The sequence below is a fragment of the Notolepis coatsorum genome (genome assembly GCF_963971535.1).
Source record: "Notolepis coatsorum genome assembly, chromosome: 17".
NCBI lineage: Eukaryota > Metazoa > Chordata > Actinopteri > Aulopiformes > Paralepididae > Notolepis > Notolepis coatsorum.
The window spans coordinates 34,893,434-34,905,933 of NC_140181.1; the positions used below are offsets into that span (position 1 = coordinate 34,893,434).

The 12,500-nt window shown below is 35.9% G+C and overlaps 1 protein-coding gene across 2 annotated transcripts in view; it reads right to left on the reverse strand.

Annotated features, from left to right (window-relative positions):
• Positions 1-12,500, reverse strand: part of slc6a8 (solute carrier family 6 member 8) — a 96,123-nt gene that overhangs the window by 19,392 nt on the left and 64,231 nt on the right. The window contains exons 6-7 of one of the 2 annotated variants that reach the window (XM_084333111.1): positions 11,964-12,067; positions 11,563-11,687 (exon numbers count right to left, since the gene is read on the reverse strand). In XM_084333111.1, the coding sequence (XP_084189237.1) occupies positions 11,563-11,687; positions 11,964-12,067 (229 nt within the window). The remainder of the gene's footprint in view (positions 1-11,562; positions 11,688-11,963; positions 12,068-12,500) is intronic. The other variant, XM_084333112.1, reaches the window with a different exon arrangement.

Below are 12,500 nucleotides of genomic sequence, written 5' to 3' on the forward strand. Positions count from 1 at the left end.
GTTTACCCTCCTTTTAAAGCTAATATAAATCTTTGATTGAAATGTAAGTATCAATTGGAATTTACATAAACATAGTCTGCTGAGGAAACTAAATAAGAAATACACAGTATATATTTGATATACAGTATAGTTAATATATATTGGTGATTATTGTCCTCACTGTGATCATCGACTGGCAGTCATAGTTTACCCTCCTCTTACTTTCCCTGAGCTGTGGTCCAGGTCTGCAGCCAAAACAATGGTCATCTTAGTAATAATATCTTGAACACAAACACAAAACACACATAAACAAGGACAAAGTGTCTTCTAATGTCTGTCCTCTAAATGATGTTTAACCCTTGTTTCAACCAAGGTGAACATCATAGACCCAACAGTCAGTATTGGTAAAATAGTTAGTTCAGGGCTGAACAATTTGGAAAAGAAATATAATCAAATTGTGATTATTTGACTGATGATTCACAATAATGAACAGGAATTACACATAATTTTTATTTTGGTGAAAAACATTAAAGTAATCATGGTGTGATTTCTGCAGGGGGCTTGTACCAAATAAAGATGTTTTCCTAAATATAGATTCTGTAATGCCATCAAACAGCGACCTCTAAACAAAATACCCCCATCTGTATTGCACTTTGGTAACTTATTACACAGTGAATTTATCCAGACCTCTCTGGTAGAGCCTGAGGTGTGTCCAACAGTAGCAACCCCTCCTCCTTTGTCTCATCAGACCAAAACAAAAACATGTAAACAAAGTGCAATACCAAGGAGGCTCTTAGCTTAGAGGTAGCTGTTTCACAGCATTACAGATTCTACCTTTAAGATACTATCTCTATGTTGATGTCTAGTCTCTATGTTGATGTTATCTCTATGTTGATGTTATCTCTTGTTGACACTATGTTGATGTTATCTCTATGTTGACACTATGTTGATGTTATCTATATGTTATCTCTATGTTGATGTTATCTCTATGTTGACACTATGTTGATGTTATCTCTATGTTGACACTAGTTGATGTTATCTCTATGTTGATGTTATCTCTATGTTGACACTATGTTGATGTTATCTATATGTTATCTCTATGTTGATGTTATCTCTATGTTGATGTTATCTCTATGTTGACACTATGTTGATGTTATCTCTATGTTGATGTTATCTATATGTTGATGTTATCTATATGTTATCTCTATGTTGATGTATCTCTTATGTTGATGTTATCTCTATGTTGACACTATGTTGATGTATCTCTATGTTGATGTTATCTCTATGTTGATGTTATCTCTATGTTGATGTTATCTCTATGTTGATGTTATCTATATGTTGATGTTATCTCTATGTTGACACTATGTTGATGTTATCTCTATGTTGATGTTATCTCTATGTTGATGTTATCTCTATGTTGATGTTATCTCTATGTTGATGTTATCTCTATGTTGACACTATGTGATGTTATCTCTATGTGATGTTATCTATATGTTGATGTTATCTCTATGTTGATGTTATCTCTATGTTGATGTTATCTATATGTTATCTCTATGTTGATGTTATCTCTATGTTGATGTATGTTGATGTTATCTCTATGTGATGTTATCTCTATGTTGATGTTATCTCTATGTTGATGTTATCTATATGTTATCTCTATGTTGAGTTATCTCTATGTTGATGTTATCTCTATGTTGATGTTATCTATATGTTATCTCTATGTTGATGTTATCTCTATGTTGATGTATCTATATGTTATCTCTATGTTGATGTTATCTCTATGTATGTTATCTCTATGTTGATGTTATCTCTATGTTGACACTATGTTGATGTTATCTATATGTTATCTCTATGTGATGTATCTCTATGTTGATGTATCTCTATGTTGAACACTATGTTGATGTTATCTATATGTTGATGTTATCTATATGTTATCTCTATGTTGATGTTATCTCTATGTTGATGTTATCTCTATGTTGATGTTATCTCTATGTTGATGTTATCTCTATGTTGATGTTATCTATATGTTGATGTTATCTCTATGTTGATGTTATCTATATGTTGATGTTATCTCTATGTTGACACTATGTTGATGTTATCTCTATGTTGATGTTATCTATATGTTGATGTTATCTCTATGTTGATGTTATCTATATGTTGATGTTATCTCTATGTTGACACTATGTTGATGTTATCTCTATGTTGATGTTATCTCTATGTTGATGTTATCTCTATGTTGATGTTATCTATATGTTGATGTTATCTCTATGTTGACACTATGTTGATGTTATCTCTATGTTGATGTTATCTATATGTTGATGTTATCTCTATGTTGACACTATGTTGATGTTATCTCTATGTTGATGTTATCTATATGTTGATGTTATCTCTATGTTGATGTTATCTCTATGTTGATGTTATCTCTATGTTGATGTTATCTCTATGTTGATGTTATCTATATGTTGATGTTATCTCTATGTTGACACTATGTTGATGTTATCTCTATGTTGATGTTATCTATATGTTGATGTTATCTCTATGTTGATGTTATCTCTATGTTGATGTTATCTATATGTTATCTCTATGTTGATGTTATCTCTATGTTGATGTTATGTTGATGTTATCTCTATGTTGATGTTATCTCTATGTCGATGTTATCTCTATGTTGATGTTATCTCTATGTTGACACTATTGTTATCTCTATGTTGATGTTATCTCTATGTTGATGTTATCTCTATGTTGATGTTATCTCTATGTTGATGTTATCTATATGTTGACACTATTGTTATCTCTATGTTGATGTTATCTCTATGTTGATGTTATCTCTATGTTGATGTTATCTCTATGTTGATGTTATCTCTATGTTGATGTTATCTCTATGTTGATGTTATCTCTATGTTGACACTATGTTGATGTTATCTCTATGTTGATGTTATCTCTATGTTGATGTTATCTATATGTTATCTCTATGTTGATGTTATCTCTATGTTGATGTTATCTCTATGTTGATGTTATCTATATGTTATCTCTATGTTGATGTTATCTCTATGTTGATGTTATCTCTATGTTGATGTTATCTCTATGTTGATGTTATCTCTATGTTGATGTTATCTCTATGTTGACACTATGTTGATGTTATCTCTATGTTGATGTTATCTCTATGTTGATGTTATCTCTATGTTGATGTTATCTATATGTTATCTCTATGTTGATGTTATCTCTATGTTGATGTTATCTCTATGTTGACACTATGTTGATGTTATCTCTATGTTGATGTTATCTCTATGTTATCTCTATGTTGATGTTATCTTTATGTTGACACTATGTTGATGTTATCTCTATGTTGATGTTATCTCTATGTTGACACTATGTTGATGTTATCTCTATTTTGATGTTATCTCTATGTTGACACTATGTTGATGTTATCTCTATGTTGATGTTATCTATATGTTATCTCTATGTTGATGTTATCTCTATGTTGATGTTATCTCTATGTTGATGTTATCTATATGTTATCTCTATGTTGATGTTATCTCTATGTTGATGTTATCTCTATGTTGATGTTATCTATGTTATCTCTATGTTGATGTTATCTCTATGTTGATGTTATCTATATGTTGATGTTATCTCTATGTTGACACTATGTTGATGTTATCTCTATGTTGATGTTATCTCTATGTTGACACTATGTTGATGTTATCTCTATGTTGATGTTATCTCTATGTTGACACTATGTTGATGTTATCTCTATGTTGATGTTATCTCTATGTTGATGTTATCTATATGTTATCTCTATGTTGATGTTATCTCTATGTTGACACTATCTCTATTTAAGTCTGTAGAGGACTATTTGTAGGCCAGGACATCTCTGCAGCACCACAATACTTAATTTAGAATGCTATTTCACACATTTGCCATTTGCCAACAAATATTGTGCCTCCTGTGATGGATATTGGCCATGTTGTGATTTTGATAAGATTTAGGATAAGATTAGAGTAATTGTTCACCTCTATCGGGGACCTATACATTAATGTAACTATAAAGTAATTAAAAAAACTTCAGGTGTATCTAGAGTATAATCCAGGTGTATCTACAGGATAATCCAGGTGTATCTACAGTATAATCCAGGTGTATCTACAGGATAATCCAGGTGTATCTACAGTATAATCCAGGTGTATACAGTATAATCCAGGTGTATCTACAGGATAATCCAGGTGTATACAGTATAATCCAGGTGTATCTACAGGATAATCCAGGTGTATACAGTATAATCCAGGTGTATCTGCAGTATAATTCAGGTGTATCTACAGTATAATTCAGGTGTATCTGCAGTATAATCCAGGTGTATCTACAGTATAATCCAGGTGTATCTACAGTATAATTCAGGTGTAATTACAGTATAATCCAGGTGTATCTGCAGTATAATCCAGGTGTATCTACAGTATAATTCAGGTGTCTCTACAGTATAATCCAGGTGTATCCGCAGTATAATTCAGGTGTATCTACAGTATAATCCAGGTGTATCTACAGTATAATCCAGGTGTATACAGTATAATTCAGGTGTATCTACAGTATAATCCAGGTGTATCTACAGTATAATCCAGGTGTATACAGTATAATCCAGGTGTATCTACAGTATAATCCAGGTGTATACAGTATAATTCAGGTGTATCTACAGTATAATCCAGGTGTATCTACAGTATAATTCAGGTGTATCTGCAGTATAATCCAGGTGTATCTACAGTATAATCCAGGTGTATCTACAGTATAATCCAGGTGTATCTACAGTATAATTCAGGTGTATACAGTATAATCCAGGTGTATACAGTATAATCCAGGTGTATCTACAGTATAATTCAGGTGTATCTACAGTATAATTCAGGTGTATCTACAGTATAATCCAGGTGTATCTACAGTATAATTCAGGTGTATCTGCAGTATAATCCAGGTGTATCTACAGTATAATTCAGGTGTATCTACAGTATAATCCAGGTGTATCTGCAGTATAATTCAGGTGTATCTACAGTATAATCCAGGTGTATCTACAGTATAATACAGGTGTATACAGTATAATTCAGGTGTATCTACAGTATAATCCAGGTGTATCTACAGTATAATACAGGTGTATACAGTATAATTCAGGTGTATCTACAGTATAATCCAGGTGTATCTACAGTATAATCCAGGTGTATCTACAGTATAATCCAGGTGTATACAGTATAATCCAGGTGTATACTCAGTATAATTCAGGTGTATCTACAGTATAATTCAGGTGTATCTACAGTATAATCCAGGTGTATCTACAGTATAATCCAGGTGTATACAGTATAATTCAGGTGTATCTACAGTATAATTCAGGTGTATCTACAGTATAATTCAGGTATCTACAGTATAATTCAGGTGTATCTACAGTATAATTCAGGTGTATCTACAGTATAATACAGGTGTATCTACAGTATAATCCAGGTGTATACTCAGTATAATTTTGATCTTTGTTACTGTGGCTTTATGTTTCTGTGTATCATGCTGTTTTCCCTGTTTTCCCTGTTTTCCCGTGGTCTTATGTTCCTTTTGTTTCTTTGTTTTCTCTGTTTCCCACCTAATGTCAGCGGCATTTCTGAGAAGTGCTTTATAAATACAATGAATTATTATTATTATTATTATTATTATTATTATTATTATTATTATTATTATTATATTATTATTATTATTATTATTATTATTATTATTATTATTATTTTTATTATTATTATTATTATTATTATTATTATTATTATTATTATAATTCAGGTGTATCTACAGTATAATTTTGTATAATTCAGGTGTATATTCAGTATAATTTGGTGTATCTACAGTATAATTTAGTGTATCTACAGTATAATTCAGTATAATTTAGTGTATCTACAGTATAATTCAGTATAATTTAGTGTATCTACAGTATAATTCACTATAATTTAGTGTATCTACAGTATAATTCAGTATAATTTAGTGTATCTACAGTATATCTAAAGTATAATTCAGTATAATTTAGTGTATCTACAGTATAATTCTGTATAATTTAGTGTATCTACAGTATAATTTAGTATAATGCAGGTGTATCTACAGTATAATTTAGTATAATGCAGGTGTATCTACAGTATAATTCAGGTGTATATTCAGTATAATTCAGGTGTATCTACAGTATAATTCAGTATAATTCAGGTGTATCTACAGTATAATGCAGGTGTATCTACAGTATAAGTAAGGGATAATGTATAGCTACGAGGTCATTGTCGCAAAATAATTGACCGACACTGCGTCCGAGGCGCAGCCGAGGTGTTCTAAACTCAGTGAAGGTAAATTATTTTACGACAATGACCGAGTATAGCTATACATTATCCCGCTTATTACATGGCTAACTTACTAACAATATACACCATCGACAAGACGAGATCAAATGCAGACGCAGTTGTTCTGTTGCTCCTCTGTCATCGCCGGCAGGTGTGGACGTGATTGCACCTGATGTAGTGCAGCTGTGCGAGATAAAGCTGGGAACGAGGTTATAGCTTTCGTGACTGCGATCAAAATGCTTGATTGTGATTGGTCAATAGTGCTCTGTTGCCCCTAACAGCGGTCATTATTGCGCGTTACCCATAGCAGCGGTCAATTATCAAGAAATAATTTACCGCTGCTAGGGATAACGGAGCGCTATTGACCAATCACAATCAAGCATTTTGGCGAATGTTAAAACGCCATGTAATAATTGAGTATAATTCAGATGTATCTACAGTATAATTCAGTATAATTCAGGTGTATCTATCTACAGTATAATTCAGGTGTATATTCAGTATAATTCAGTATAATTCAGTACACTTGTACACTACAAGTGCCTACTCTTTCACTCCACATTGTAATAGAAACTCAATTCAAATCCTGCATGACTTATTTTCTATGGCCTCTTTTCTATGGCCTACCATATCGTCTATTCTATATGGTACTAGACAGTATTGTGATATATTTACTTGTTGAGTTATAACTTATAACACTATATATAGTATAACAAACACTATATATAACATCTCATGTTAATCACACTGAGTGAGTCCAGTTAATAACCTGGTGAATACAGAATCATAACTTCACTATCATCACACCATTTCACCTCATTATATGTTCCTATGATTACATGCAGGGCTTGAAGTTCCCATGACACGTACAGTAAACATCAGTCTTTTTAGGGCAGCCTGTATCCAAGACATTTTTATTTATTTTTTTTTTCCTCCATTTTCCTCCGATTTTCTCCCATCCCAATGTTAGTCGTATGCCAATTCCCAGTCCCCTTCCTGGTCGCTGCGCACTTACCCCCCACAGTCAGATCATCTGGGAGAGTGGAGGCTATCACGTGCTTCCTCCGACACACGTCCAGCCAATCAACCGCTTCTTTTCACCTGGCAGCGCGGATCCTCCCTGAGAGGGCGTAGCGTGTGGAAGGATCACACTATCCCACTCAGGTCCTATCCGCGCTTAGCAGGCGCCCCGACCGAACTGTAGGAGTCGCTGTTTACAACGACCCGGACCCACCCCGCCAGCTTCTCCCACCCTCTAATACAGCCAATTGTATTAGTGTGAACGGCCAGCCAAGCTGGTGACAACCCCGGAGCTGTGAGCTGGATTCGCCTGTTCGAATCCAGCTCACAGCTCCGGGGTTGTCACCAGCGAGGGTTGTCATCCTGGTTTCTTAGCTGACAAAGTAGATTCAGAATAGAACAGATGTCTTGGGGGCGGTTAGGTGGCGTAGCGGAGATTGCGTTCGTCACCAACCCCGGAGCTGTGAGCTGGATTCGAACAGCGAATTCGAACAGCGAATCCAGCTCACAGCTCCGGGGTTGGTGACGAACGCAATCTCCGCTACGCCACCTAACCGCCCCCAAGACATCTGTTCTATTCTGAATCTACTTTGTCAGCTAAGAAACCAGGATGACAGTTGAGACCGTTAATCCTTCCGTTAACCACAGGATCCGGTCAGTACTTCCGAGCCCGAGAGATGAACGTGTTGCTGTACACGTACCAGTTCTGCTATTATCTGTCAGATATTTATGAGCATAGGAGCAGTGGAGAAGAGAGGCATGCAGAGAGAAAGAGAGGCGTGCAGAAAACACATGCTACCTCCTCTAGAGCAGCTAAATATAGCTAGCTTGCTGGCCGGCTGTGTGTGTTTTTGTATGTGTGTGTGTGCGTGTGTGTGTCTGTGTGTGTGTGTGTGTGTGTGTGTGTGTGTGTGTGTGTGTGTGTGTGTGTGTGTGTGTGTGTGTGTGTGTGTGTGTGTGTGTGTGTGTGTGTGTGTGTGTGTGTGTGTGTGTGTGTGTGTGTGTGTGTGTGTGTGTGTGTGGGGAGTTTGGAGCTATTAATAGACATACAGTTGGTTAGTCAGGTTAACAACTGCAGGCATGCAGCTACAGACACAGGTTAGTACACACTCTCTCTCTCTCTCTCTCTCTCTCTCTCTCACTCTCTCTCTCGACTAGGCACACATACATACACACACACACAATTCATTCACACAAGCAGGCATGCACACACATATACAGTATATACCTTGCACACTCACTTGCGATGAACATACAGCACACATACACACACTTAAACGTGCACATGTAACCACACACGTGAAGCCCTCCCCCCTCTCAAACACACACACACACACACTCTCTCTCTCTCTCTCTCTCTCTCTCTCTCTCTCTCTCTCTCAAACACATACAGTACACACAAACTCTCTCGCCTCTCTCTCTCTCTCTCCTCTCTCAAAACTCACACCCATATTCATATCTCTCTCTCTCGCTCTCTCTCTCTCGCTCTCTCTCTCTCTCTCTCTCTCTCTCTCTCTCTCTCTCTCTCTCTCTCTGTAACATAAGTCAAGGTCTTCTCTCCTACTGAAGGGGGGGGGGGGGGTAAAGTCAAGTAACACATTCAGGGTATTGGTAGAAACATACATAGTTCATAAACATACATGTACATTTCATCAATAGTTGACAGTATTGTACACTGAACATTTACAAAGCAGCAGACTGTAGCATTCTGACACAATCTGATAGCGTGGTCAAAGACACAGAGGAGCTGCAACAACAACGTCTTAACATAGAAACATTAGAAGAAGACATTTCCTCTTTCATTTCCTGTAGAAAAACACAACATTGTTCCATGCTGCTGTTTGTGGTGCATTGCATGTGCATGTGACTTTGTGTGACCTTAGAGGGAGAGAGAGAGAGAGAGAGAGAGAGAGAGAGAGAGAGAGAGAGAGAGAGAGAGAGAGAGAGAGAGTGTATGTGTGTGTGTGTGTATAGGTGTGTGTGTGTGTGTGTGTGTGTGTGTGTGTGTGTGTGTGTGTGTGTGTGTGTGTGTGTGTGTGTGTGTGTGTGTGTGTGTGTGTGTGTGTGTGTACGTGTGTGTCTGTGTGTATTCACTGTCTATTAACTGTGTATTAACTGGCCACAGAGGTCACATCCTACCGCTAAAGCTTGAGTGAAATTACATTATTGTTTTGTTTACAGTATTTGAAAATGTACTGCTACTACATTGAGCAGTATACTAGTATTTGACTGTGGTCTCGATGCTGTCTTTCAGCCCCTTCCCCAAATTCCAGCAGTTAACCACAGGTTCACACTAACATTAGTAATTAGAGATAGATATAAGTGATGCTGCATTAGTGGCGTCAAACGAAGACAAAGAAGTTCAGAGGAAGGACGACCTGACCTAAGAAATCACTCTACCGACAGCTAAGTAGATCATTACTTATTCAATTACTTACTCTTTTTGTTGTACTTGTTCTTCCTCCCCTTTTCATCTTCTGAAAACCTTACCTTTCATCCTACTACTTACAGCTACCCCTATCCCTCACCATGTGCTTTCTACATATCCCTACTTCAATATCATCATTCAGGTCCTCTTCAGGCCATCCACGCCAGGCCAGCAACCTGCCAACCTGCCAACCTCTGCTACCCATCCATGGCCACAAATATACCTATCACCATATGCAGGGTCTTATGGAACTGCCAATCTGCCGTCAAGAAAGCAGACTTCATAACTGCCTAGTAGGCACACAGAAAAGTTATACTGGTTCTCGCCTCGACTATTGCACTGCTAGCTAACGAAGATCCCACCACAGTCAGAACAGGTGAAACCCACCCAATATTCCACCATTGACTAAAAACTAACTTTTTTACTGTCTTATACTCATACTACTACCAGTACCTACAATGCTAATATGTCTATACTACTATCTACTATGTACTATGCTACTATACATATACTACTGCCTACTATGCTAATATGTCTATACTACTATGCACTCAGAGTGTAGCACTCAAGTTTGGCACTGCTAGAGGAACAATACCACTTACCCTTAGAGGTGTGACTGGTACACAATTTGTAAGTTGCTTTGGATAAAAGCGTCAGCTAAATGACTAAATGTAAATGTATGTATGTATATATATGTATGTATATATATATATATATATATATATATATATATATATATATGTATGTATGTATGTATGTATGTATGTATGTATGTATGTATGTATGTATGTATGTATGTATGTATGTATGTATGTATATATATTAGTGCTGTCAGGCGATTAAAATCTTTTATCTAATTAATTACAGGATTTGTAATTAATTAATCTAATTAATCGCATTTTAATCGCATAACCATTTTATGCCTGATATTCTATATTCTATAATCATATTTCAAATTGCATGTGTCCGGATGGCAGAATTCAGTACTGTATCTACAAAACCTTCTGTTTAATCATCTTCCATCTATTAATTTGCTTAGATTTTTCAGGTCTGGTCAATTTGAGCATGGTGTTATTCACAGTCAAAGATAAAAAGAAATGTATTGATATTCTCAGTTGGTTCATTACAATTGACTAAAAATAAAATTTTCATTCAATCAATCACCGCGCAGATTGATTGATTGAATGAAAATGTTATTAACAGATTGCAGAATGGGTACAATACAGTACGGCTCAATACACACAATTGTTAAGGGGATGCAGACCAGAGAAAGACTTTCGTCTTGTTTACATCAGGGTCCCCCATTTTCAATTCATAATGAATTGTAAGTAAGGGTGCACCTTGCACCGTGCAATCCATTCTTTGTGGATCTAGCCCACAGTATTTCTGACACTGGGAATACATTCCCTGAGATTCATAGATGTCCCTAGAATCAGATACCAAGAACATGCAAATGGACCATATAAAAAAAAAAAAACGTCTGTAAATGTGTATTCTACATTCTTATGGAATGAATGAGATAAAAAAAAAAAAAAAATTGTAATTAATTGAGTTAATTTTCATAACGCGATAATTTGCTGTGTAATTCATTCATCTAATTAACGCGATAAACTGACAGCCCTAATATATATATATGTATGTATGTATGTATGTATGTATGTATGTATGTATGTATGTATGTATGTATGTATGTATGTATGTATGTATGTATGTATGTATGTATGTATGTATGTATGTATGTATGTATGTATGTATGTATGTATGTGCGTGCGTGCGTATGAGCATGCGTGCGTGCGTGCGCGTGTGTACCTGATTCGGCGACCTGGCTGATGTCGACTCCCTGCTCAGCAGCCATGAACCCCAAGATAGAGAAAACCACAAAACCAGCAAAGAAACTGGTGCCACTGTTAATAAGAGCCAACATGAAGGCATCCCTAGAGAGAGAAAGAGAGAGAGTGAGAGAGACAGAGAGAAAGCGAGAGACAGAGAGAGAGACAGAGAAAGAAAGAAAGAAAGAAAGAAAGAAAGAAAGAAAGAAAGAAAGAAAGAAAGAAAGAAAGAAAGAAAGAAAGAAAGAAAGAAAGAAAGAAAGAAAGAAAGAAAGAAAGAAAGATACACAGAGAGAGATGTTGTTGAAACCATTGTATATTTGTGTGTGTGCGTGTGTGTGTGTGTGTGTGTGTGTGTGTGTGTGTGTTAATCATTCTTACTTGTAGCAGTCGTTATTGAATCTGTTATAACTTCCCAGAGCGGTCAGAGCTCCCAGGCCAATGGCGTACGAGAAGAAGATCTGAGTCCCTGCATCTATCCACACCTAGAGGTCACAGGTCAGAGGTCAGCAAGGTCATGTAACAGAGGAGGGATCCTCTATCTATCTATCTATCTATCTATCTATCTATCTATCTATCTATCTATCTATCTATCTATCTATCTATCTATCTATCTATCTATCTATCTATCTATCTATCTATCTATCTATCTATCTATCTATCTATCTATCTATCTATCTATCTATCTATCTATCTATCTATCTATCTATCTATCTATCTATCTATCTATCTATCTATCTGTATATCTGTATATCTGTATATCTGTATTCCTTATGTTTATACTAAAAAGCACACTCAAGTATTAATTCCTAAAAAAGGCCATCATTTTGGAGCACACATCAGCACCCCTTGTGTCAGAGGACAAAGGTCAAAAGGTTAAAGGTTAAGGTTTAGTGGCCGAGGGTGTATATCTGAGCT